The sequence below is a fragment of the Acanthopagrus latus genome, chromosome 12 (genome assembly GCF_904848185.1).
Source record: "Acanthopagrus latus isolate v.2019 chromosome 12, fAcaLat1.1, whole genome shotgun sequence".
NCBI lineage: Eukaryota > Metazoa > Chordata > Actinopteri > Spariformes > Sparidae > Acanthopagrus > Acanthopagrus latus.
In genome coordinates this window covers 20835693-20863638 of record NC_051050.1, presented here as the reverse complement: position 1 = coordinate 20863638, position 27946 = coordinate 20835693, and the positions used below count along the sequence as shown (strand labels likewise).

Genomic DNA, 27946 nt, shown 5'->3' with positions numbered 1-27946 from the left:
AAATGAGACGTTGAGCGGCGCTCAGACCGAGTCTGTCTCTCCCAACAGAAGAGGGTCTGGCCGGGGGACAAACTCATGAACCAAGCTGGACGACGGATAGCGTTAAAGCTGGACTTGTGCGGCCGTTTTCTTTTACTAGTGCAACTGTGTTGTTTTTTAGTATTTTTTCGTCAACGACTTCACACTGGTGGTTTGTAACGAGACGTCCCAAGTCGCCGGGATTTCCTCTCATCTCGAAGTTCCCAAGATGAACTTCGGTGCGGCGGTCGGGAAACTTTCTGTAAGTAAACACGACATTAACTAAGCAGAAACTTACTTTTTTGTAAACGTATTCCACTTTGTGTGATTCACAACTGTTTGTTAAGTCTTTATTAAAATGCAAATAACGGTCGAACTATGCCTGTAACTTCGGATAGCTGCGGGTAACGTTAACGTAATGCGCTCGCGACGTTGGACCCGTTTAAGCTAGCAACACGATAATTGATTCAAACAGTCGGCAGGAGACATATGATAATTAAGAAAAAACACTCTTTCTTTAAAGTTGAACCACACACCAGACAAAGCGTGACTTTGGGAAGCGCTACCATGACATGTGAGCTGAAATCACGGCCGCTCCCGATAACTTGTCGGAGGAGATGAAACAAGTCCGGTCATTGTCCCGCAAAAGCTCCAACACAGGAAGCAGCTCCTGAGTTTGTTGTTGTTGTTTATTAAAGTGTTTATTTCTGCAGAGAGCACTCAGTCATCTGAAGGAACCCTTTGCTCCACTTCAGTACATGTGCTGTATTATTCACTCATCATCTATCAGCCCCCCCTTCCTCCTCTCTACATTACAACCACCATCTGTGTTGGACATCATGTGGTCATATTGTTCAGACATTCAGCATATGATGGCTCTTGGTCCGTCACAGCGGATGTAGCATTCCCATTAGGCACTATTAATAAGTGCAGTGTAGTTATGGCCTGCTGTGAGTCCACTCTAACGAGGTTTTAAATCAGATTGCGTGTAAAGAGTGAGATGCACAGATTTAGGAACATGTCAGCAGCTTTAAGTAAGAAGACCCCTAAAAATAAAAAAAATTTAAAAAGGCAAAGTTTCACCTTGCCAAATTGTCAATTAACGCCTCAAAGTCTCTCAAACAGTTTTTCCGCCAAAGTTTATTCCACTGTCAGACTTTCACAGAGGCGTCTTTTCATTCCTTGGCTGTGTTTTTTTTCCAGCTGTGCAGCACCAAAGCCTGACAATATTAATGCTGTGTGCTCACCATGTAATGCCGTAAAGTGTGACCAATTTGTGAAATGTTCTTTTGGATTCATGTATAGTATCGTATGTGATTGATTTTTAAAGGGGACACGAGGGGGGGTGTCCACTTTTCTCCGAACTCAGGGCTGCACAGTAAATGAAAATGTAATTGTAATTGCAAGAAGCTGCTGCTGTGATCAGCTTCTTGTGAAGCTGCAATTTTTTTTGAGAAAGTTAAAAAAAAAAAAAGAGAGACAAAACAGCATTATAATCAAACGCTATAGTGCCGAAGAAATGCCCTCCTGGTTTTTCAGATGTGAGACAACATCGAGCAAACGTCACATCATCATGACTCCAAAAGTTTTTCCGTAGAGATGAAAATTGTGATTAAAAATGTTCATTACCACTTACCAGGAATCATGTCAAAATAAACACGATATGATTTCTTTATCATATCTTGTGGCCCTACTTCAAACACTCTGGTGGAGATAAGAAGCGGAAAATGAATCACAGTTACTATTTGCTCTTTTAGTAACTGGCATGGCATCGTTAAATTAACATCAGCCTATGTGCCCAGAGTTTTGCTGTTTGTTTTCTGCGTTGTCTGATGTGCGTTTTAAGTCAAGCAGTCTTCCATTACTGAAATCAGATTTACTTCTCCGGGTGGCAAAGTCAATGTTTATCTCTTCTGTAAACCACAGTACATTCTGGAGGCCTTGCCAGCAGGCCCTGTTGCTAAGGGACTATGAGGAAACTTCGCCCCCACCCCCATTCCCCCCTCTCTAATCCCCCCCACACACCCCTTCAAATTGCCTGAGTGTACGTGCCTGGCCCTCCAGTAAACTTCCTGTCTCGAGTACACAGATATGCTGATATTAGTGGCATCAATTTACTTCTGAGAATTGTCATGCCCATGCAAATGTACACAAGATTGTTATCCGTGATTGCTTACTGTGTGTCTGGGTGTTGGTTCACACAGGAAATATCCCCCTCTGTCTCTGTGGGGAACATAGACAAGGGCAGGAATGACATCTGGGACAAGTGGAGGCCAAACTGTGTCACTGGGGACTGAGCAGTGGTCACTCTAGAGTCCTTAATGCTGTAACTGCTACATACTGCTGACCATGTGAACAGTTATAACCAGGCCTGTGACTTAGACAAGCTACATCGATGCTGAATGATGCAATGGGGTGCAACTAGCTCACTGTCAGATAACAGGTGGTTGTTTGTTTTTTCATGTTTGCCTGTCACAGTTTCCACTCCGGTTTTTTTTTCTTTCTAGAAAGTTGTTTTATAGCTGGCGGTCTGATAATTGTCATAGAACCTGTTGTTGTGGTCGGTGTGATCACTCTCCAGTTATCAAAGACCTGCTGACTCACTTAGGGAGTGCCACCTGTTCAGGTGCAGCCCACTCACGTAATGCATACCAACAGAGGCAAGTCAGAGCTCACACAAGCATGGTTCAGCAGCGCTGAGATAACTTACCATGCGTCAGACATCACCAGATAAACAGATTAATGTCCTCCAGATAAATTCTTAGATGTTTTTAGACCCAAGTAGCCACTAATTACATATTTTATACAGTGTCAGAAGGAATATGTGTTGCAACACTTTCCCTTACAAACAGAACTGCCCTCCCATGTGTAGAGAAGTCATCTGATGGGTCAAATCACATGAGTTTACTGTCCTCTTTGAGTTCATTACACCAGAAATGGACACTGGTTGCCAAAGGGTGCAAAGCTACTGTCAGCTTCTTTTTCTTTCTTTCTCTTTTTACACTTTCACATTTCAGCAACTAACAATATTTTTTTAGTTAATAAGATTAATCAATTATCAAAATAGTTGGTGATTAATTTAATAGCTGACCACTAATCAAATAATCGTAGCAGCTCTCGTACTGCCTGTTTTACAGTGTTCTAAAACTCAGAAACTAGTAGCTATTTTTGTCAACCATGTTCAGGTCTGTAGAGATGTGGATATATTTGAAAGCACTGTTTTCATACAACATTTAAAGAGAAACATTACATTGAAGGAAATCCCTATAGCTCTAATGTTTCTCATTTTACATTTCAGTAAAGCTGAAAGAAAAAGTTAATCTTAATCTATTGATTGTTAGTGTAATTTTTTCAAGCTAAACTGCCAAACACTCCCGCGGCTCAGCTGCTCCAGTGTGAAGATTTACTGCTTCTCTATGTTTTACATCATTGTAAACTGAACATCTTCGTTTTCTTGGACAGTCGATTGGCCAGAACAACATATTTCCAGATGTCTTTTTTGGTTAACATCATTCACCAATGTTCGGACGTTGCATTAGGCTAAATGTTTGATAATTGGCACATTCATTAAAAAATGTAAATGATTGTTAGTTACAGCTGTAGACATACTTACTCAAATGAATACTGTTGATGAGGAGAAAACCATCAGATAAAAGGATTATTACCATTAGAATACTGTTATGTTTCACAAGTGCATATCTGGGCAGAAAGAGTGAACTATGTGAACAATTGATTCAAGATTTAAAGATTCAATTTCAGTTCAAGTTTCAATAAAATTTGTCAAGCAAACTTGAAAAACAATTCTTAGTCCCTACTTTAAATTCTGAGTATGTCCTGCTTTTATTTGTTTTATGTGATCATACATTTCATATCTTTGGTTGAACAAAATAAGCAATTTGCTGTTGTATTCATTAATCAAGAAATCTATCAGCAGATTAACTGATAAAAAAAAACGCCTGTTAGAGCCTTACATTCATATTTAAGAGCTGAAAAGGGTTGCACAGTAGCCTGCAATTAACTTTTTTTTTCATTATCAGTTAAACTGCGGATTACTTTCGTAATGAAAATATTCATCCTTTGGTCTGGAGAATAATGAAGAATGCCTTTACGGTTTGCCAGAGGCCTTGTTGTCTGATTCACACTGCTTGTTTTGTGCAACCAACAGTTCAAAAGCTAAACATGTTCAATTTACTCTTAATATAAGACTAGAAAACTGTACAGATTTACATTTGAGACAAACAGCCTCTGAAGTTTTAGCCCTTTCACTCACAAAAAAGTAGTTTTTCAAAATATTTGCAGATTAATATTCTGACAGATGATTAGGTAATTAATTAGATAATCTCTCAGGTGTATCCTGGAGCCCAACTAGGTGATGTCTCAGAAACATAACACAATAGCAGAGTGGCTTAAGTTTTGCATCAGTTCAGTTCATCAGTTTCTCTGACCTCCTGCTCTGCTAGATGAACTGTTGAGTCTTAGGGCAAACTCAACCTTATTCCAGAAAATGGACCTGTGTTTACGAAGACATAAATCCGACATAAATCCCAGCTATTGATGGTCACTTAAATCCTTGTTGCCGTGCCACACCAGCCACATATTCTACATTTTTGCTGTGATGTGTTTATAGAGGAGGCTGTAAACTGCCAGCGCTTCATGGACTTTTTTTTTCCCTTTTACACAAAGACAAGCTTTAATGGAGCTAATGTGATTGTCTCTAAAGCGAGGTGATGGATTCCTGCACATACTTTAATCTATTAGTCATCCTTTCTTGCTCCTTTCATTCTCTCCCTCCTGGAGTTGTCTCATGAGTCGCCGCCCGGCCTCCCTGTTACGGGCCTAATCAGAATTTAAAATGGCTAGGTTAATAGCCCTCGTGCACAAAAATCTCTCAGTTCAATTGTTGGATTGACATACAAATTCAAGGCCTGTGTTTATCCCTCGATAATGTGCTGTGTGAGTCATAATGGTATTGTGTTCATGTGAAGCAACCAACTCTTAAAAACCACAGCGACCTCTCAACACAAACAAACTGGAAGCTATGTGTCATGCTGCACCTGCTTACAACTTCTGAACCCTTAAACTTTTGACAATACCTTCATCATAACACTGTGGTCGGTGTTGTCTGGGTGTCATTTCACCAACTTGTGGTTGTGGGTTCCCTGCCTGGAAATTCACTGAATACACTGTCGTCATCACAGGTTTTGCCCTTTCTCTCTTTTCCCTGGTATGAAGGTGAATGTCACCTAACCTGCTTGTCACACACAGTCACATTTGTCTAATCAGTGAAGCATACCTCCTGAGGAAACTCAAGAATTTGTGTCATGGAGCTGCAGCTTCCCTGAGTTAAAAATATCCAGCCTAGCGGATATGTTGTGTGTCTAATCGGGTGCTGGGCCTGCTCGGAGGCAGGCTGCTGTGGAGGGAACAGTTTGGAGCTGAACCCTGCATGAAGCCTCTGTATTGTCTCGAGCTTCCTGTGCTCCCTGAGAGGAGGGGGCAGCCGCTTTTCACACGCTCCCGCACATACACTGTATGTGTGCTTGCGTACTCTATTGTATGTGTGTCTTCTTCAATGTGTGTGCGCCGTTTTTGTGGTTTTCACTCTGAGCGCTCTCTTGTCTCCGTGCTTTAAAATGACATGAGAGTCATTCTCTTCATTTTGTATCATTTAGCTTTACAATGACGGATGTATCTGAGCTTAGTTGAACTTGGGGTAGCAAGTGTCAGACTTCTTTCTCTTGACATATGCGGGGTTGTACTTGATCTCCGTCGTCTAACACAGAATGTCAGTGTAATTTATCACTCAATGAAAGCTGTGCATGGTCACCCCGTGTCTCAAGGGAATGCCAGGCTTTATCTGTGAAGCAGAGAGCATTCAGTGGTCTTTCAAGGTCAGCCTCTGGGGATTTTTAATTCAACAATACCCAACTGTTTCAAAAAAGATTACCCAAACAGTTGAGAAGAGATCATATTAAGTTAAAGTTTAATGTAGGACAACGTGTACTTGATGTCTCTTCTTTAATGACAAGTTTTGGTTAAATTAGAATTAGGTTTAAAAGACAGATGTCAAAGTAATATTGGATAATCATTTTAATTGAAACTTTAAAGACATTTGCTGCAGAACAGTGCTTCTTTCTCTGAGATATTTTGCTCTTAACCTCTAGTTCATACTCGCCTTCATCAGTGTTCCTTTGGGGTCAAAGTGCCATTGGAAAACTATGCAATACCATAAATAAGGGATTATTTATTCAACTAGACAAGACAATTGGCACGTTAGTCACAACTGGACAAGACAATTGAGCAGTTATGGGTGGAAATGTGGAAATGTTTGGCTTTGAAAAGCCAGTCAAAACATTAGCTGTGATAGAGAACAAAGGAGGACTATTTTGATCATCATTTATTCAATAACACAAGACACTAATTAAATTAGACAGTTCAGCAGTTATCATGCGGAAAAGGTGTTTTGTTTTTGGCTTCTCACACCAGCTTTGTGCTTTTTAATTGACTGAGACAACAGGCAGATCATTTGTGTTCTTTCATTGGTGCAACGTTTTAACTGTGACGTCAGTTGTGCTTCTAAACCGTGGCAGCTGTACTGTACAGTGATACTATATGGTATGGTATGAGCTGGGGGAGGGGTGTCTCTTTTTTGTGGTTGTGGGTGGCAGCGTTATGATTAAGATTGAGCTTTGTTAAGGTCAGAGGAAGACACATGTTGACATTTGAACTGAGGTGTTATTAACGTCACTTATGACGCTTTTCTTTCTTTTTTAAAAAAGCATTGCGCAAACATGTTTGTTCTGTTCTTCAGCCTGTCAGGTAATTAGGTCCTTTTTAAAATGGCTTAATTCCTCAATGTAATATGGAAAGTAGAAGTGTTTGACAGCTGTAGAAGAAGCATTCAGATTTTGTACACACTTAACTGAAAGTAGCAAAACCACAATGTAAAAAAGCACAAGTTTGTTGTAAGTAGAAGTCCTTCTCAAGTACAAAAGCATCAAAATAACTCTATATAATACTCCTATATGCAGAAAGACACTTCAGAATTGTGAATATTACATCACTGGATTAATAATTATTGATTAATAATGAATATGTAAATCGCTTTTAAATTTGCCGCTGGTAAAAGTGGGGCTAATTTAAGTTCTTCATTTACTGCTGGATAGCTAACCTTTAATAATATATCATAATTTACTATCTGATTTATATGATGAATCAATAATCTAAATCTTCAATGCAATTTGATTCTAAATATGTCAAAATGTAGTCAACTGGCTTCCCAATTGCAGTGGAGCAGAGGTATAAGCAGCATTAAAGGGAAATGTCGGTAAAGTCAAAATTATTGAAAATCAAAATAAACCTAAAGAAGTATTTCACAGCCAGAGAGGCAAGAAATGGGTAGTTTACTAACAGATCCTGGTTTAACATTTGTCAGCACTGCATAGTTTTGACAGATTGATCAGAGAGAGTGTTGGCAAGGAGTGGGTGCAGTGTTAATTTGCATATATGACCAAAATTGTAGTGATCAAATGGTTTACTTGGTTGTTGACTCAATTCCGTCAGTTGCTGGCCGTCTGTAATCTGATGATGAAAATTCTGCGAATTACGAGTGATATTTTAATCTAATGTCCTCAGGGGTATTTTAAATCTAAACTTCTCAGGAGCTTTTTTCCTGACAGTATGGATGTCCAACAATTGATGAAAGACAAGATTGGCTAATAAGAAAAGCATGATATAGAGAATCAGGTCCTCAACCGGATACAGGAGTATAATGAGGTACATCGTGTCTGCCCTTATCAGTTGGCTATGATTGAAATCATCTGTCCAATATGAAATGAAGACGCTCCCTTGGTTTATCTGTGTGCATATTTGTTGTGTTGTCTGTGTGCGATTGTTGGTCACATTTTCTGTTTCTGCCCATTTATTTTTTTATATATAATAGAGCTCACTGTAATTCCCTCAGGGATAAGGAGTGATCACAGCCCTATAAATGGCCCATTGATAACCTAGGTCAACTGAAAGGATGTCCTGTCATTTAGTCACAAATGCATTCTCAGTGTACATGGCATGTGTAGCGTATGTGCCAAGGCAATTTGGAAGAACCCAGGGTGTTTAGAGGAAATGGAGGGGGGCTACTGTTGTCAGATAAACAGAGGCTCCCTCATTATTTTATTGTAAGTTTTATTAGTTTAACAAGCATCCACTAACCTCCCATACATACAGACTGGAAGCATGACAATAGGACGCTGTTGTACCAAATAATCTGCAGCCAAACCCACTCATTGTAGAGAGGATAGAGAAGACTGTGAAGTGGACTGAACCACTTCAGCCGAGGGTTGGAGAGTTTCCAGGCATTGTGGGTTTGGAGAACTTTCTACCCTGAGGTTACGGTCACTCCAGTCTTCTTCCTCGCTTGGTTATAGAGGTAAAACTAAGCCACAATGTGGCTGCTCTTAGTGTTTATGTGTATAGTATGTGTAGTTAAGCAGCCTCAGGACATTAGTGTGGACACATGTTGATGGCATTGTTAGTTTTTCATGTCCGCAAGCTGAAGTTACAGAATAAAAACTGAGAGAATGTGTTTGATTCCCACATGGAGAAGTGATCGTGGACTTATGACTCTGCCATCTTATAAAATATAAAATAATTCTCAGTAGCAGATTCAGTTGTTTTTCCTGACAGCTGAAAACATTAGTCAAATAACTGATTTGTTGCAAAACAGGAAATTAATGAATTGGTGTCACTGGAAAAACCTAACTTTACCTGCACCTGTGTTTATTATATTCCATAAATCTGCCATTTGTCATTGCTATTGTCATTGTGAAATTAGAGCGTATCTGTGCTTCTGTCAAATTGTGTCTGTTCTAACTCAGCAAGTGCAAAACCTACAAGCATTTGATTTTTTGGCGGAAATTAATTTTAGACCCTGGTTGCAGCAATAGAAAATGTCAAAATCTGACATTTTTAGACGTTTAACAGATCAAACAATTGATTCATTTATGTTGAAAATAATCAATAGATTAAGAAATTATATAAAATAATCATTAGTAGCAGCCTTTTTCTCTTCATAAATGTGATTTGATGCACTCTGTGCACAGTAGCAGCCATCAGCCGCTGAGCATTAACAGGTCTGCTATTGAGGGCAGCTGCACCTGGGAATGTTTTAACAAAGACGGGAAATGATGTCATCTCTATGCTGTCTATGCATCGTTACTGCCAAAACGACACCTGAGTTTCAATGTTTTGATTGACTGTAGTGATTTATTAGCTGCTAATGCCAGGGTAAATAACTTTTTAATGTATTTTTTCATTCTGCTCCTCCCGTGTAGACGTGTAGGGTTACATTTAGGGCAGCTCACTCTGTCCCAGTTGTCTTTTTTCCTTGTCATTTCTTTCCACTGTTTTGTTGTGCACATGTGCTTAAACGCAATTTTTTCTCTCTTGCCTTTTCACACGGCCTTCTACTAACTCTTTCCCCAAATCTGTGTCTCTCAACATCCCCCACCCTGCAGTCATACACATAGTGTATTCAAGTCTAAAAGACTCACCCTGTGTCATGCAAGCTGTTAGTCTCCCCCCCTCTCATTTTATCTCCCTCCCCTTTCCGTCTCTCTTCTGTCCCCCCCACCCTCCTCAGAATGTTTGGATAGATCTAAATGGTGTGATTGTGACTGCTCTGCCGGCCGTCTGCCCCTCCACGTCTGCCTCTCAGCGTCTTTGGAAAGTCTGACGTGAGCAGAGGGAAAGGAAGAAGGGAAAAGGCAGAGAGAGAGAGAGAGGGGAAAGTTCTTTTGAACAACAAGGCATGGCGGCCCTCCAGAGAGCCAAGACTAGCGTCAGGAGTCAGTCTCCACTCAAGCCTGTCCCTTTTTCCCTACCTCTGTCTGTCTCTGCTCTCGGTCTTTATTACTCTTTTTCTCCCACACTGTCTTTTTAGACAACCTATTCCCTGCTGAGCGTCCCATCTTCAAATCGCTGTCTACAGTTTCTCACTTTGAATCGATGCCCCTCCTTCTCTCTCCCCCTCTCAACCTCTCCGCCCTAACCTGTTCCCTTTCTCTCCTGGTCTAGCAGAGGTGGAGGTGGACGATGGGGGGAGATTGGTGCACAAAACCTCCAAATCTAGGCCTCTCATTTACCCAGGAGGTGTCGCATTGCGTTTGAGGCGCTTCATGGCGGTGTCACATGTCGTGGCATTCAAAGAGCCGGGGTTTAAGAATGTGGGTCATTTGAAGTAGAAGCACTAAAGTGTGTTGTTTGCCAATGAATGGGGCCTTCTCACATTGACATGGTGAAAAGCGTGTGAATAAACACCAGTGCCTGGGGGCCACACTAAAGTGTTCGGCTGTATTCTTCTCAGCACCCCACCTATACAAGCCAGTTATTATCTAGCACATGAATGGATTTTCGGGAATCACATTTGATATGACCACTGTGCTGGTGTTAGCTGAGATACCTTATAAAACCTTTTTTCTGTTACACCCACAGTAGAGGACTCTTTGCTGTTTAAACCTCTCCAACAAGAAAACCAGATCACGCAGTAATTAATTTTGGTTGCCTGTTGCGCTGCGTGCAGTTAGCGTATAGCTCTGCATCCTGCACACACAGGCTTGTTTTGCCTCCAGTTCTGACCGGCTGGTTGGCTCCCTTAATTGCTTTCCCACGGCAGATGTTCAGATCAGATGGTTCAAATTAAGTCGTAGATTGCTCACACAAGGTTTCCTATGAAGATAGACTCTCCTCTTTACTGTCCTTCATCTAATGGGTTTGAGTGGGTGCGTCTGTATACTGTGGATACACAAAAATAATGCAAAGCTTTTCTCTTTTCCTTCCATGTCCGCTTCCCTCTCCTTCTCCCTGATCTCGATGGTTCAGGTGTTGGTGGCAGCACTCCTCTTCGGGTTGGTTTGTCACGCAGCAGAACTTCCAGCTGCTCAGTGGTCCAGCGATGAATACAAAAACCTCACCCTTCGACAGCACAGAACATGTGTGGAGAATGAGCAGTACCCCCACCAGGGATTCTGCTGCCTCAATTGCCAGGCTGGTAAGGAGAATCACATCAAGTAGCATATACATCCACACATACAGGGAATGTGGGCCTGCTGCAATAACCTGAAACCATGTTGTATCATATTATATCTTTGGTTATAACAAGAGCTGAGTGAAAGCTATAGCAACATTTTGACTGGCATTTTGTGTGAATAAACTGAAGTCAAACGTGAAACCCTCAACCAGAACTGTATCCCAAATTACTTTAGCAAATACTCTCTGCCTGGTCTGGAAAGAATGCGTGATGTCCGGGAACAGAAGGCAAACTGCTCCGTCTCAGCAGTTTAGAATGAAGCAGAATTTGAAGTTTTCTTTAAGTCCCAAGTCTTTAAAAAGTACCCTCCATTTTGATTTATTGTGCATAGGATTTGTAGGGTGTTAACATGTTTCTTTTTAGCTCAGAAAATGTTTAGCCATGATCCAATTACTACATACTGCTGCCAGCTGATTGAGTTATTTCATTTGCCATTCTGAATTCTAAGAAATCTGTTTATTTGATTTACTCAGGTTTTGGTTTTGGGTCACATTCATCACTAGATAACTATCAAGTTTATCAACTTACGCTTTACTGGTGTAACGCATGCCCTTTTATTAGATAATGTCTGCACGCAAATTTATTTTTATCATCTTGTTTGTGTCAACATTCCGGCCTACGAATCTGTTGATGTTCCATATAAGAAACTCAAGTTGATTTGCAAGAAACATCATCATTGATGGTAACAATGCAAATGAGGCCAGTGCACACAAAGATGGAGTATAAAAAAGTATAAAACTATTTATCGGAGACAAATAATTAACGGATGTTAAATGCTAAAAACAGAACATTGCTGCTTGTTTGGCCTGTAGAAAAATAATTGTTTCTCGTGGGATTTATGTTTCTACTACTTTTGTGATTCGGTTTTCTTGCATTCTTGCCAGTTACCACATCCGTTATAGCTACTGTGACCACCTAATGTTCTGAAGTTTTTTGCTTCATTTTGTCAGTATAAGCTTTATCATACATCTATTCTTTTTTATTATTATTATTTTTATTTTTTTACCTGGGTGCACATGAAGCACATAAGTTTAACCACATTTAAGTTGAGCAAAAAGAAATTCAAGCAACTACAATACCAACAGTCTATTTACTGAATAAAAAATATGTCTTGTTGCATTCCTCCCATTCTCCACTGTGTTCTTTTGTACATCAGATAAATCCTGGAAACACATGAGAATGAAGTGGTTTTATTCATGGTATGCATGAACTGAGTATAAAAATTCAAAGCGTGATAAGCGAACAGTGGGGGAGCTCAAATCACTGTGTACTTCACTGACAAGGTTGCTGTCCTCCCTCAAGCGCCTGTAAAATGCCATGACTTTAACTTCCTGGAAACTTGCTTAAAATGGAATAAAAACATCTCTCTGGGCTTTTATCAAATCAACCTACCCCCCTAATTCTTAGCTGATTGGTTTACGGTTAAGAAGCAAAAAACACAGTGTGATCCCTTGTTGTGGTATGTCCTGTCTCAACTACTTCAACAGAAAGCACATCACATTAATGACACCAACATCCACACGACTTGAATTGCCTGTATTTTGTGTATATTTTTCATTGGACTTTTGTTTTGACTGTTGCCTTATTATATTTGCAGGAACCTTTGTGCATAAGGAATGTGAAAGAGACCAAGAACAGGGGATCTGTCTCTCCTGTGAGCATGGGCAGACCTACACAGAGCACTCCAATGGGATGAACCGCTGTTTGCCCTGCACGCACTGCCGCTTAGGTAAGAAGACTGGTGGCATCTTGCTGTGTGTCTCATCATAATTTTCGGTTGCGTCAGTGGGAAGAACTTGAAATTTGATTATAGTCTGTCTTACCAAGTTTGTTTTTTTTCTTTCAACTTGGGTCTTTTAGAAGCAGGAACAGTCTGTGTGTTTTTTTTTAACTTTTTCTGTGTAATGAGAAAATAATGTACCTATGAAGTGATTATAAGGCGTTATTGAATATCTTGAAGCTTTAAAACTTCATTTGTAACGTTGACATTTAAACTTGTTATTTCTGCACAGTTGCAGATAAAGATCAGGCGACACTAATGTCATAAGTTTTGTACTATTTGTAGAAATAGTTCGCAGTGACTTCTGCGTAGGACTGTTTATGACTTGTGTGATCCAAACGTTCCCAGTAGTTTGTGAACATTGTTAAAGTCACAGTCAAAATTTTATGAAAGCGATTAATTCAATTCACTGCATGTTTTTATCTAACAAAATGTTCTGCTTCACTCCACATTTGTTAGTGTTTGTCTTTTCAAAAACAACATTTTCACTGCAGTCAATAAACTGTTTGCTCTCCCACTTGCTGCACACAAAAGGAGGCATGCAACAGTGAGATCATTAGGGCGGTCTAACAGCAATCTGACCGTTAATTACATTTCTATAACCGCAATAACAAAAATCTATTTCAGCTCTAACGCTATTATAGTAAACTACTTAAGTCATTATAAAGTAAAAAGCTAAAATGATGTATCTGCGTTCTCTCGACCCTCAGCAATCCATCAAGACCTAATCACTTTCATACGGACGACTGTTGAAAGATGTGGAAGCATTTTAAGCATTTTAATTGCTGATGATGAGTCAATTTGTTTTGAGGATTACTTTGTTTCAGGGTGATGACATTGTAAAATATAACCACAGTCATTTAAAGCTTTGTTTAAAAAAACTCAATAGAAACTTTGAATGTTTAAAAAAAAAAAAAAAGACATTCAATTCGTCATTAGTTGATTATTAAATTTGACTCTTACGTCCCTGTTAAATGTACAATTCATTTAATTAGATAACTAGATTAGATATGGCTGACTATAAATATGTGTTCGCGGACAACTACAGTAAATCCATCACTTCAATGTTGAACCAGAAAATAGAAATTAAATAACACCAAAGTGGATTTCCCTTTAAATCCAGAATAGAGCCTTCTGTAATCCAGTCAGTCAAAGATAGATTGTTTAGGAAAGTTAATACCTTTTTGTCTGTGCCCCCACCTTTCAGCTCCACTCATGAAAATGTGATCTTATGATGTTACACAGAGTAGTAGGGCGTGTCTTTGTTGTTTTGTTTCGTAGGCTGAATGTGAGTGTGTTACGTGTCTCAGGAGATTTGCTTGTGTGTCTGTCTTTACCTGGCTGAACTGGGTGTGGCTGTGTCTCATTGTCTCCCACACTGAGCGTCTTTGTGTTCAATGAAAGGCCGGAGCCACAGAAAAGAGACTACTGTTACATAGGATGTGTTTTGTGCTCATTCATTGGTTTTTAAGATGGAGCCTTGTGTGTTTTGCTCTAGTTTTAACTTATTTACAACCTATTATTAATTGGAACACATTATGCTTTGAAAAAAGTTTGCTATGAACTTAGGAAGCTCCAGTTGGGAAATCATATATTAACAAGGCTACAGTGGATTGAATGAATCATTTAGAGAGCCTTGCGTTCTTGAAGTTGAAGCCGTGTTTCTCTTTAAAACAAAGCTTAATGATTAATGTCTAGAGGACATTTCATCCATGGAAAGGATCTTGGTTTTCTTTCAGAACATTCTCATTAATTAATTGCTTAAATAACTTAGATTAGACAGGAAGTACATTATCAGATTGGGCTAAACAGACACTCTGCTCTGATTTCAAGCCTTGTATGTCCCACCCTCAACACACAGACGAGTACAAAGCACCTGCCAATTTAATAGAAATAACATAATCAAGAAATTATAGTGTGTTTCTCAAATCACCAGCTGCCTGGCTGGTAGCTGAGTATTGACTTGTTGCCAGTCTGTCACTTCTGAATGTTGTTTTTCTAACAGAGGTTTAGGTTTACCGGGACACAGACACTATTTAAAACTTTGTCACTCTATTATGAATGTGTTATATTCCAGTCAACGTTAAGCACAATTACATAGCGCAGGCTCTAGACAGAATCTGTGTCCAACACAACACATTTTCTGTGTAAAAATTAGCTTCTTTGTGGCAGCATTAAGGAAACAGAGGGAACTGTGATATCAGCAGTGTGTCGAGTGGCTCCACTGGCGATAGAAATAACGCATAACAACAAAACTTTATTTGTAGCTTGATTGAATTACATGAATGACAATCTAATGAGACAAAATGGAGAAGAGTAATTTGCCGAACAATGTCATAAACATGTCCAAAACAAAACAACTATTATAGTTTAACTGCTTATACAAATTTACCCTCTCAGGGCTTTTTTCTTACATGGATAAATAGGAGCTTTGTGAGAAGCTGCACAAAATTCAAACCAGGAACATCTTCAATATTTATTTTTATGTGAGATCTTGTCATCAGTAGTTGGTATTTTCAGATATTTATGTACTATAGTAATGAGGGTGATAGTGTCCTGCAGGGGTGAGCTTTACATGGTTATATAATAAATGACTTTTTCCCAGAGTTTCTGCGTCCCATCCTACTATATTAATTATTATACATCATTGAAATGGTAACAATCAAGCCCATTGTCCCAACAACAGACTGCTATGATAAACTCAGTAGTGGTCCCTGTGGGAGTGTTTGTGTATACAATGAGTGCAGATGCTAGGCAGGGAAAAGCTCAACAAACAAGAACACTCACTGACAAGAGAAAAGGACAAGGAGTTCACAATAATTCATGATATGTGACAAAAGCATAGACTACTGGCTTATTGTGTAAATACTTATGTCTTTCGCTTGAAATATCTTTCTATTTAAAGCTGTGAGCAAATAATTTTGTTACCGCAGTACATAAAGTAATCATTGTGGACACAGAAGTTTTGAAATGTTTGGTAAAACTGAATTAAAAACACTTTTGAATTAGCATGTGACTCCTCAGTTACAAATCCTCAGTTTTAATGTATTCATACAATCTAGGTTGTTACCTTGAGCCATCGAGTTGTATCATAAAGAACTAATCACAGTGTTTGTTTACAATAACCTCTAGGTAGAAAACCTTTGTAGCTCAATACAATATTTTATTTATTTTAACATCTCACTAATCTAAAACACGTTTGATGCCTTAATATCTCATTAATAAGAACACACTAAATAAGAATAAGAAATAACTTAATAAGAACCAACACCCAACAGTATTCAGAAGATCATTATGATCATTTCTTTATATGTAATGATATTTGGTGACAGCACAGACACAAAGAATTCATTGTGGAGAGACGGACTGGCTGAGATCAGTAAACTCATAAACATTTGATTCTCAAATTTAAATGTATGGACCGATAAAGCCAATGTTCCTTCCAGTGAAATACACACACGTTTTAATTTTATCAGCACTGCGCTGATGATTCACCTTCTCAGGAATGTCCTGTTGAGGGTGACAAAGCATTTATGAGGAGATGACTAAATGTGGACTTCGTATTTAGGAAAACAGCCTCACCTGTGGAAAAGTTGACTAACATGAGACCTCATTTAGGGTTATAAAATGGCACAAACTCTTGTCATAAAGTTGTGATAAGAATAAATATCTGGAAGATGACACAATTATTTAAGTGTCATAACCTGCTACAAAACCAGGTGATATGTCTGAATAGCACTGAAGGTAAATGACTGTGGGAGAAGATAACAAGATAGCAAGAGTGTGTTCGCATTTTACAACCAAACCAGCACTGACGTAATGTTTGTGAATTGGCAAGCGTGGACATCATAAGTCTGCGAAAGGTCATCCTGTGGAGATAGCTTGTTGATTTGTTATTAATGATGGTATCTTCAATGCGCACTGTCTTTTGAGGGTTTTAATTTGATAAATGACCCATGAAAGATTCCCTTTCTCTCATTATCTTGAGGAAGACAAAATTAGAAACCGAATGATCTGCCTTTGTTCAAAACGGCCATCAAATTAGGCCAGAAAGTCTCTCTTTAACACAAGCCAGTGGTCACAAGCTTATTATGAGTCTGCTTAGAAAACAAGTCCCAGTCACTCTTTTAAGGAACCAAGGCTGGCTTACAGGTTCCAATAACATGTAAGCTTCTCTTGAGCTGTTCAGATAGCATCATTATGTTCTTTGACACAAGATTTATTCATCACATTTAAATAACCAGAGCTTTGTGTGACTGTGTATTTGATTTGGTGACTTGCTGTTAAATATGTCAGTGAGTAGATTGTTTTTATGTTAATCTCTGTATATGTTTGATTTGATTTATGTCCCTGGCGTTCATGATATTCCACAAACAAATCCACATCTGCAACAGCTTCCTAACAACTTTTTCTTTCCACAGATGAGATTGAAACTGCTTCGTGCACCACAACTACAGACACCAGGTGCCAGTGCAGACCGGGAACCTTCTGTGTCCCGGATCAGGCCTGCGAAGTCTGCAAACGCTGTGCCAAGTAAGTGTGATTAATTAACTTTCCTTACATTCAGTTCTGCTCACCAGACATTGACATAATTAAAATTAAAGTTAGAAGCAGCCCTACAGTGAACACTGGCATTAGATGCAAACTCAGGATAATGGGCTGACTCTGTATTCTTGGCTTGTTAATTTTATTAAAATCCATCCCCCACAGACAACCAGAGTGAAGCTCCCAGGCTTATTCGGATTTTTGTATGTTATTGTTATTTCTTAAAAATTCCAGATGTAAACCAGGAGAGGAGGAGGTGAAGAAGTGCACACCATTCTCGAACACAGTGTGTCAAAAACGGTATCCATCCCCGACCAAATCCTCCCCGACCCCTTCTGAAACGACTCCTACAGCTCCAGCTGACATCGGTAACTTCACTTCACTTCACCGTTTCATTTAAGGCCTCCTGCTTAACATTAAGAGGTTGTTTTTAAGCTAATCGTTCATCTTTTTCCAGTTTTTCCAATATGGATTTCCCTGGTCCTCATCCTCTCCATCATCCTCATTGGGCTGGCTGTGTGGTGGTTCAAATGCAAGCAGCATTCTTGTGAAATACCATGTGAGTTGACATCATGTGCTGTACGTTTGCAATACCATTTTAGCTTATTAAGGATGTTTTCCTGATGCTATTTGTTTTGCTTTTCAACAGGTTTAAAGAGCCACAGTGAATCCAGTGAAATTGTGAAGATTCCTATTGTAAGTTGTTTTGTGTTCGATTTCTACCATGTTGTCTCCCCTGCTGAGGGCTTTATAATTGGAAGCCACTGCGTGTAAAGCAGTTCCAGTCACTGTGACAACCTCTGCTTTCTCCTCTGCTCAGGATGAGAGTGGAGCTACGGCGGAGGAGAGACAGAATAATCAGAACGCAGGTCTGGAGGGGGAGGAGTCCCGCCCAGAGTCGAGGCCTCTGCTGCAAGAGACCCAGGGTGGGATGACCAAGGCGTCCCCGCCCCTTGAAGACGAGGACCGAGGGCTCGGGGACAGTTTGCCGAACACCACAAGTTCATCTCAAACTAGCCTGTCAGCCCTGCCAACAGCGGCCTCCTCTGGTAACACCCCACACCAGAGCCCAGCTGCCTTCAGACTGCAGCCTGCAGACATGGTGAGGGAATGAAAAGCATAAAAAAAAAAATCATGATTGATCATTTTTCAAATTTTACTCAGCTTTATGTTTGTATTTCCTCTCATTCTGCAGGAGGATCCTCTGCAACATCGATTGTTGCCTCTACTAGGTAAGATTCCAGCAGCCGGAGGCAGAAACTTCCCCTCTACCAGATATTTTTTTTACTGATTTCCTTAAGATAAATTTCATGCATCTTGATTTTCACTCAATGGCAGCTGTACACAGAAAGCAGCTCCACTTACCACAGTTCATGTCAGTCCACAGTAAAAAAGGAAAAAGAAAAAACAATATCCCTGCTCTTGAATTAGCTGCTTAAAAGATTAATAATCTCATGACAGTCAGGCCGTAACTGAGCCTCGGGGGGATTGGAACATGCTGTTGTTTTGTTGTTGTTTTTGTCATGCAAAAGTAAGCAGGATGTGGTTTCTTTGATTTTCTGATAAAATTCCTGTCTACGCATCCCTGAGGAAAATATGTCCAGTGTGTCCAAACATTGACTTTCATATGAGTTTTTTAAATAAAAAACATTTAATTTAGTGCTGACAATCCGTTATTGGTTCATGGTAAACTGATAATAAGTGTAACAGTTTCCACTGTAGTTGGACAAATATTGTCCCAAAATTATTTATGATATATAATAATAACTAGAAAACGAAAATGTGTGTAATTGCTGCATCCACTGATGAAAGAGTCGTACATTAATCAAAGTCCTGTAAATGGTGAATGTATCACAAAATCCAGCACTCAGCTTTACTAGCAAAGTCAGTTATACATGATTTGCACTGCAGGGCCACCTAGAGGTGAATTACATTACAAATTACATTCATTACTTAAAGAGATCTCAAGGAATTTTATTAATACCCAAAAGTTGGCGCTTTCGGTGCCATCCTTTAACATGTTGCGCTCATGCTCCCAGAGAAAGGAGAACTCCTGGACCAGGTTTCATGTTCTAATATATCAAAAGACAATCGGATATTTTTGCTTGGGGTCACACAGATACAGTACCATGTACCAAAGTTTGGATGCAATATGTGTCACTGGTCAAATGGTGGCACTATTGAACACTGAGCAAATTGTCGATGTCACCTTCATATATCGATAGAATATGAGAGCCAATGTTGTAATTATAATCATGAAAATTCTATTTGTGCCACTTTGTATTTCAAAATCTAAATTTTATGTATCTATCGGTTTTTATTCCAGGGTCAGAAAAATCCCTGAAGAAGAGCTTTGACCTGTTCGACGAGTACCTGGACGTGCGGATCCACAACAAGTTCTTCAGAATGATCGGAGTCAGTGACAACCACATCCGGATCGCGGAGAACGGCCCCCCCGGTGACAAAGTGTATGAACTGCTGAAGAACTGGATGCAGAAGCAGGGACTTAAAGCCGACATCAACAACCTGTTAGACGCTTTGCTAAGTATGGACCAGCGGCGCTCGGCTGAGAGCATCGCCTCCGCAGCGCTGCGGAAAGGCTACTACAAACACGCAGACACACCCTGAGAAGCTGCAAATGAAGTAAACACAAATTACTTAGTACAAGAAAACTAAAGCACATAGACACTACCGATGGACATTGTGTCTCGCAAACAGGCTTACCTCTGTGTGGCAGATGAGCCACGTATTCAAAAGCCAGTAGTTTTAAAAAGAAAAAACACAAAAAGGGGAAGGTCAAGCCGTATTGATCGGAACTCCGAGGATGTTGACTACTCGCCAAATGTGGAGGTGTAATACTAAAAATGAAGAATACCACCAAAGACGACCGTGAAGTGGTGTCACAAAGAGCAGAATATCATGAAGGCGTCAACTTCCGCGTGCAGAAATGGTTGCATGTTTTCGTCTCTAATGAACCGACACGTGTCCAAATACTGAAAGCTTCGAAGTCTCGGGGAGTGTGTCGCTCGTCTGGTCTTCTACCCAGATTGAAACACGACCTGGAGTCAAAGATATACACTGGTTTGTAGGAGTGGCATTAGCTGTCACTGATACTGTGCCTCTTTGTTGCACTGACCTCTGGCACATGTAGGATTTAAAACTACAATCATGCTTTATTTGTTGTTTATATTCAGGCTTCTCTGAAACCATATGTAACAACGTTTTCCTGACTAACAATCAGAAAATACTGTCCATTCGTTCTGACCATGTGCAGCCTTACTAATCATAAACTTTACCTCTCTGATGCCATCTGATGATCTAAAGCTATTTAGGTATCCGTTTGTATTGTGATGTCATAATGTTCACCGAGCCTAGTGAATCAAAGATGTTTTTAAAATCACGTCACGGTGGAGAATCAGTCGTCTGGTCTGTTATATGTTCAGTGTTACAACACACACGTCATTTTAGAAGGAGTTTCACAAGCAGTTTCTGTTGGAGCAACTGTTTATACCTTAGTCCATCATTTTCCATGTAACTTTGAGAACTTCAAGGTCTTTTTTTTTTATTTATTGTCATATTTATTGTAATGAATAATAATTAACTTTCATTATTTATACCAATGCCAACGAAACAACCCTGGAAAAGCAGCACGCGCCGTGCTTGTGTCGTGTTCAGCTACAGGGCTAAATGACTGACATCAAATCGTTTTCAGCTCGCCGCGCTGTGTTAAGTGTAGCACTCTGGTCCACACTGTCAATGTGTCAATGTTTTATCGTGCCATTTCTTCACAGCTTTGTAACCTTCGTGATGATAAATGCAGAGGGCGTCATTTCAAATTGGATTTGAGGTGACATCGATCCTAAATAAATGCGGACTGACCTGTTGAGTCTGACCCAGTAGTGCGTCTGTACGTGTCGGCAGGTACGGATTGTTTTCTCGGTTAGACTCAGACGAGATGAAGGAAATCTTTTCTGGATTTAAAAAGAAGCTCAAGTTTATTCCCCCCATTTTGTCGTTATGTACATACATCCAGAGAGCCTCGCAAAGTGTATATGTCCTGTAAATATGCAGCTCTATTAACAAACCAGAATGAATATATGGAGGAAACGCTAAACAAGGTTATTTGGCCGTTTTAAACTCGATTTTGCCCGTTTTTCTGCAGTCTCCTATGTATAAAGGAAAGAGTTACAGAGTTATATATGTATTATTGCTGAAGAGTGATGCTACAGTGCTGGCACTGCCATCTATTGACGGACAATGAAAATACAGCCTGCACCAATTTCTAGGGACCTTCACTCACTCACCATTCTCTCTTTTCTAACACATCCATTTCTTTGACTTTTTCTTTGGTATTCCTCTTTCCTGACGTAGCTCAGCAGCGAATAAGCTTCAGTGCATGTTTCTTTAACTCTGCTGCAGTTCATGTGAGTGTATGTCCTTTTTCTTAATGAAAGAATAATTTCTGTTTTGTTTTTTTTTTTCTTTTTACATATTTCATTACACGTCCTGAGCTGTTCAATTAACTGCCTTTTTACTTGTGTTAACACATCCGGCTCAGCGTTGCCCTCAAGCCATTTCTCCCCTTAGTTATTGTTTGCTTGTCATGGATTTCAGATATAAATTATGCAAATACATCTAAGCTGTTTTTTTTTGTCAATTTCAAATAAATGTTTTGTACAGATTGCACATCTTTGAGTTGTTTTGAAGTTACTGATGTTTTCATGTTTGGTTACAGTTATAAAATGTGTGATATTGCTGTATATTTCACAGGTTTGTCATTAAAATAAGGTCATCACACAGAAATTGATGACCTGCCCAGATTACATTTGAAAAGAAGTATAATAAGATTACAGTTACTGTTCATTTACATGTTTGATCTTGATTTCAAATTATGAAACTAGATTTATGTTCTTACATATATCTAGGTAAATTAGTACTTTTACTATTGTGTAAATGGTGACTTCCTTTAATTGTATTTTTGATGGATAAACATTTTGAGTGGATCCTTGAATTTTAATAGTAAAATCGAAAAGCATTATTATGTCATCCAATGGATTATGTTGCTAATTACAAAAATGATCATGTGATTTGTATTTAAGCAAATGGACTAAATCCCAAACTTTCATATTAATCTGTCTATTTCCTACCCAGAGAAAACCACAAGCGTGGCTACAATCTAAATTATATCTTTATAGCCTTTATAGGCTTCAACTAGAAAAATGTCCAAAGAAATACATTTCTGCAGGAGTATGAAGTATGTAGGTCATAAGTGACTCTAATATTGTTTTTCATAATGTTTTTAAATATATTTTGTATATATTTTAAATGTCTATCTTTAGATTTAACAGCGATGATGATAATACGTACTTACTTTACTTACAGTCACAGAAGACAAATAAACACAGTACATGTTCAGTACACATTAAAGGGGAGCTCCACTGATTTTGAACATGGAAGGTGCAATATTTAAGAACTGGCCAGTTAATAACAATGTCAAAAAAATGTCACTAAGTTAAAGAATCCTGTCTCAGATCTGCATCAAAAGTTAAAGTGAAACTCTCTCCAAAATGCAACCTAGGGTCTTTTTTTTAAAGTACCCGAGTCAAATGTTCGTTTAAAAGCATAATTACGATGAAAGCGCCACTTTTAAGATTGACCGTATTTTCATTTTTTGGTCAAACTCATGTGCAATGGGAGTGCGTGGGGCAAATACTATGTTAACACTAAGAAGGCTCGACACAACAGGAAACTTTGCTCATAGTATCACCAGGGTCTCTACATATGAGAACACAAGCGTTGAGAACATTGTTTGTGTACACAGAGTTTCCTGAAAAGAACATTTTTGAACAACTCAAGTTAGCAGATGCTTGATCCGCTCGCCGTTTGACTCGGGTAAATTCACAAACAGACCCCCAGTTCCATTTTGGCCAGAGGTCTATTCTTGTCACTCACACATCATTACAGCCTGGTAAAATCTAATGCGACTGTCAAACGGGAGGGATTATTTTCTAGAAGGCAAATCTACAGACGGCTGCTACATTCAGAGGTAGAAGTTGTGTTGTAAGTTAATTCGATGGACATAATCTCCACGCCCAAAGTACGAAGCAGAGCTAAACTGATGAGAGTTGACGACGTCCTCACATGGCCGACTCAGATCTTCAGTCGCGTTGCTTTTCTTGCCAGCAGGTTAAAAATAGACATCACAGTTTTGAGTTTCTGTATTTCGTGTGCTCGAGTCACTCTGTGTATTTTTCATTTTTTACTATCTCTGAGTGTGTCTCTGCACATCATCCTGAGCGCCTGATCATCTGAGGCGACTGGCTTTATTCCTTAAAGCGAGCTGTCGGATAAAACCGAGCAGATTTTCCTGAGTGTCTCTTCTCCTCACTCTGAATTCACTGTCGTCTGTGCTCCCTCGCCGACTTTGTCCCCTGTGATAAGGGTAAAAATTCTTTTGAACTCTTCTCAGTTTTCCGTCCAAATAATAGAAGTGATCGTACTCGTCGTCATCCAGATCAGAGTCGGTGCGCTCCTCTGAGGAGGACGTCTTTAATCCGGCTCCTGCAGATCTCTCCACGCAGTGTTTCCAGCCGGCGTCGGTGCGATGAACCAAACCTCCACAGAGAGGCACGTCGTCATCGGCAGGCTGTGGGGGCGAAACAAGGACAGTTAATTGTGACTCATTTCATGCAATACTTTGATTGAAGTTCATTTTGTGGATTAGGAAAATTGGGGATTATAATGAAAGGTTTCTAATTTGATTGGATAATTATTATGCAAAGTGTAAATCTCGCCTGCAAAGATCAATCATTTATCCAACAAATACAATCTTTCCATTAAGATTCACATTTTTAAAAGTTGAATCACATTGTTTTCTGTCACGGTTTGGGTTTTTTTTTTTATTTCCTGTTTTATTTTGTAGATTTTATCCTCCTGTGTCTTGTTGTTACTTTCTTCTTCCTGTCTTTGTCCTTTTCCCACTTTTTTTTCTCTATTCTTTTATATTCATAGTTTTTATTCGCCAAACTATTTCTTGGCTCTGAGTAGGTATTTAACAAACGGTATGTATCAAACAATTTACACTGTGCAACTTCAAAGATAACCTACATAACATTTCTATGTTTTTATAAATTTGTTTTTTATTTTTACTCAGATTATCCCCAAAGTTTCCAACAATGTTTACACTGTAAGAAATCCCAGTTTTATTCAAGGTTACGTTGGGTTTCATCTGGTCACCTGGAAGCTGGCGAGCATGATTAAACTTTACATTAATCTTTAAAACATTACTTCATCTGTCAACCTGATGGCCGTTTAACAATGAAAACAACAAATCCCATGATCCCAAGCTACTTCAGAGCATCATCACACTCTGTCTTTAGTACAGAATCAATGTTCTCATGAGTTAAAGTGTGTTTTCCACATTTTTCAACCATTCCTTTTCATTAGACCAGGATATTTTTCGAAGAAGTTCTGCAGCTTCACTTACTTCCTGAAGCGTGTCTGTGTCTTGTTTGTGGCTCGTCTGTGAAGGAAATGTAAATGAGTTCATGTTTGGATCCTCGTTTCTTTTGTTTCCTGGCCTGTTTGTTCCCTCGCTCTCTGCGCCTTCGTGAAGTCTGCTCGTATCTTTCAGGACGTCTTCTCTCATCCTGAGGCCAAAGAATGACGTTTGCGTCTCAGCTTGCGTGGTATTGTTATTATTATTGAGATCATATCCGGGCTCGGTCTCAGATTCTGGACTCAGTTTGGTGTTCGGGGTCTCCTCTGTACTGCGTCTGTCTGCTGGCTGCGTGCTGCGTTGATTGAAAACATCCGTACTCGACGGCGTCTCTTTTATCTCCATGTTTGCTGTTGTCGTCTCTGCTGTCTGCCCCGCCGTTACAGTCTCTGTTTCCGTCGTTGTGAGCGAGGGAGGTGACGGGATGACTGATTCCTCTGATGGCTCACCTTCGTCCTGTTTAGTTACTTGATTTACGCTCGTATTTCCAGGAGGCGTGCTGCTGCTGCTGATGGTCTCCGTGCCGCCCGTCACCTCTCCCGCGGTTCTCGCGGGCGCCATCGTTACTTCAGCTGCACTTTCTGCAGGTTTTAAACTCATTCCCTCTGTTCTGTCTTGTGCATATATTTCCAATAACAATGCAATTTCTCTCAAGCATTTACACTTTGAGTTATCTCCTTGAAAAATAAAGTTTTCCTTTAAAACTTTAGTTGTGGCTGGGGGGCCATCCAGCTCCTTTATGGGTATATTTACTGTTTCCCAGCCAGTGTCGGTGTTCGGAATGATGTTTTTTCGCAGGGTGAGCATCTGCTCGCGATCGACACCGTTATCGTCGGCTCTGTGTGTTCGGCCTGCTCGTCGGATGTGCGCTAATCTCCCCCGCTCTCCGTTTTCGTCAGGGTTTGTATGTGATCGTCCCGTTTCGCTTCCTCCCCCTGGCCGTCTGAACTCTGCTTGTTTTGCAATTATCTTCGCATTGAAATCCTCTTTATCACCAACCCGAGCAGCCCTCATCGTACACTTCAGTCTATTTATGGACGCTGCCCTCTGTCTGGGCACCAGCGAGCGCTGCCTCTTAACAACGAATCCATCATCATCATACGAAGGTTTTAAAGAGCGCTGCCTCTGAACACTTCCTTGCCATTTATCCAAGTTGAAGGGTTCATTTCTCCTTATGATTCTGACTGCACGTCTCTGAGTCTGGAACTGGGATGCATCTGAGGTTTTCACTGAGCGCAGACGAGCAGCTTTCCAAGACCTTTGTCCTGCTTGTATGCCCATCGCTCTCCGTGTGCTCTCTTTTCGTCTTATTTGTGCTGCCTGTCTCTTGATTTTCAGCGCTGACCTTGTTTCACCTCTTTGGAAACAGCAGGAAATAATCACCGCTGCAGCAGCACAGCATCTTTCTGTCAGCATTTTCTGCCTGTGAACAATAGTGGCCGGTGCCCAGCTCTTGGATTTCTCCAGTGAGAAAGCCTGAATGTTGTGGCCCGAGGCGGCTGGGTGATGACGGAGCGACCATACGGACCCCGCGTCAGGGAGATCTTTCATTACGTTCAAGCCAATACGACCGGTTCTCCCACCAGCCTCCGTCGGCCTGATTTCACTCAGGACACGCAGCGCCGGGAGAACATCAGACTTCAGCAGAAACGCCGGAATACTTTTTCCCTCGTCGTGAAATTTAAGAACCTGGAGAGAAGGAGAGATTGAAAGAATTAGCAAGTTTAAAAAAAAAAAAAAAAAAGACAAATGCATGAGTCCGATAAACAAAACAACCATGCTGAGACAACTGTCGGATGGATCAGCATGAATAACGTAATTTTCCCCTGTATTTATGGCCCCATATCTGCAAAATTAAATCACGTTTCATTAGCATCAGCTGTGCTTCACATTTAGAGCTAATTAGCTAATCAAATAGCACGCTAACACTTTAAACAGACACTGTTATATTAAAGCTGCTGAACATTAGCATGTAAGCGGTGTTACTGGTGTTAGCATTGGGTAAGGTGACACGTTCCTTTAATACCATAAACACCTGAACAGACACAAACTGCCTGTCTGCCAGACTGTGGATTAATCCACGACAAAAAGTAGTTCCCAACAGATTCACTATTTTCTACCGTTTGGGTAACGTCTGCTTAAAAGTAGAACTGTCTGAGGAAATAATTTCACCTTTTTAAAAATGAAACTATATATTTATACTTGTCATTGGTTGAGATTAGCATTTAGCTCAAAAGGCTGCTAGCGCGGCAAGAAGTGTGCTGTGGTCGGGAAGCATCGTGTCCAACTTTAATGTCATGTGGTAACTGTTCACCTGTTCACCGTTTTCTTTTTTATTTTGGTTTACAAAATGTCAGAAAATTGCGAAAAATGTCGATCAGTGTCTCCCGAAGCACAAGACGTCTTCAAATGTCTTGTTATGTCCACAGCATGAAGATGTTCGGTTTACTGACATAGAGAAACTGAGACTAGTTTGTCTCTTACTGACGCTTTTGACTCAGAGATATTAAGAGACTAATCTTTCTGCTCTTCAGTATTCAGGGCAGGTGCAGAAACCAAAGAAACAAACTGAAACCCGGCTGTGTAATGAGAACACAAGGTCACGAAAAGCAGCCATGTGTCTTTTTAGAGGTTCACACCAATGCTGATAATCATACCAGTGCTGGAGTGTGTTTCCTGTGAATTATTCCTGAAACTTCCTGATGATACGAGCAGCATCCATGACCGACGTGGACGGTGAACGCCCAGAGGAAGGAGGGGGAGGTCCTGTGTTTGTGCTGCACAGCGACGCACACACAGCTCCTCTGGATAAACACACAGCAGTGTTCAGTTTGGGTCCGAAGCCTCTCCGGTCCTCTGGGACTCATCTGTCCATTGAGAAGCAGTTTTCTGTACAAACTCCAGCTGTAGTTTTCCATGACCCCGTCCCCGTCTCCGAGGGGACTCAGGTCAGAGACGAGCAGGGACAGAAGCAGCAGCCACGGCCTCATTGTGCTGGGAAATGAGCGCCGGGAGGGCAGAA

General features: G+C 40.2%; 2 protein-coding genes across 2 annotated transcripts; one reads left to right on the top strand and one right to left on the bottom strand.

Moving 5' to 3' along the window:
* Nucleotides 1–22112, top strand: tnfrsfa (tumor necrosis factor receptor superfamily, member a). The gene is made up of 10 exons (XM_037117415.1): nt 1–280; nt 10894–11062; nt 12699–12830; nt 17303–17414; nt 17661–17794; nt 17884–17985; nt 18076–18122; nt 18247–18528; nt 18622–18658; nt 19753–22112. The coding sequence occupies exons 1-10, from the start codon at nt 248–250 to the stop codon at nt 20052–20054; spliced, it is 1350 nt and encodes a 449-aa protein (XP_036973310.1). The 5' UTR covers nt 1–247; the 3' UTR covers nt 20055–22112.
* Nucleotides 21897–27946, bottom strand: LOC119030075. Its single transcript, XM_037117414.1, has 3 exons — nt 27582–27946; nt 24913–26613; nt 21897–24072 (listed from the first exon to the last, which is right to left on the bottom strand). The coding sequence occupies exons 1-3, from the start codon at nt 27912–27914 to the stop codon at nt 23731–23733; spliced, it is 2376 nt and encodes a 791-aa protein (XP_036973309.1). The 5' UTR covers nt 27915–27946; the 3' UTR covers nt 21897–23730.

Excerpts from the sequence above, each read along its gene's own strand:
- LOC119030075 (XM_037117414.1), bottom strand. The coding sequence starts at position 27,914 with ATGAGGCCGTGGCTGCTGCTTCTGTCCCTGCTCGTCTCTGACCTGAGT. Across the intron at positions 26,614-27,581 it reads GGAAACACACTCCAGCACTG|GTTCTTAAATTTCACGACGA; the intron begins GTATGATTATCA and ends CCTTCTCTCCAG. Across the intron at positions 24,073-24,912 it reads ACACAGACACGCTTCAGGAA|CCTGCCGATGACGACGTGCC; the intron begins GTAAGTGAAGCT and ends TCGCCCCCACAG.
- tnfrsfa (XM_037117415.1), top strand. The coding sequence starts at position 248 with ATGAACTTCGGTGCGGCGGTCGGGAAACTTTCT. Across the intron at positions 281-10,893 it reads CGGCGGTCGGGAAACTTTCT|GTGTTGGTGGCAGCACTCCT; the intron begins GTAAGTAAACAC and ends TCGATGGTTCAG. Across the intron at positions 17,795-17,883 it reads TACAGCTCCAGCTGACATCG|TTTTTCCAATATGGATTTCC; the intron begins GTAACTTCACTT and ends ATCTTTTTCCAG.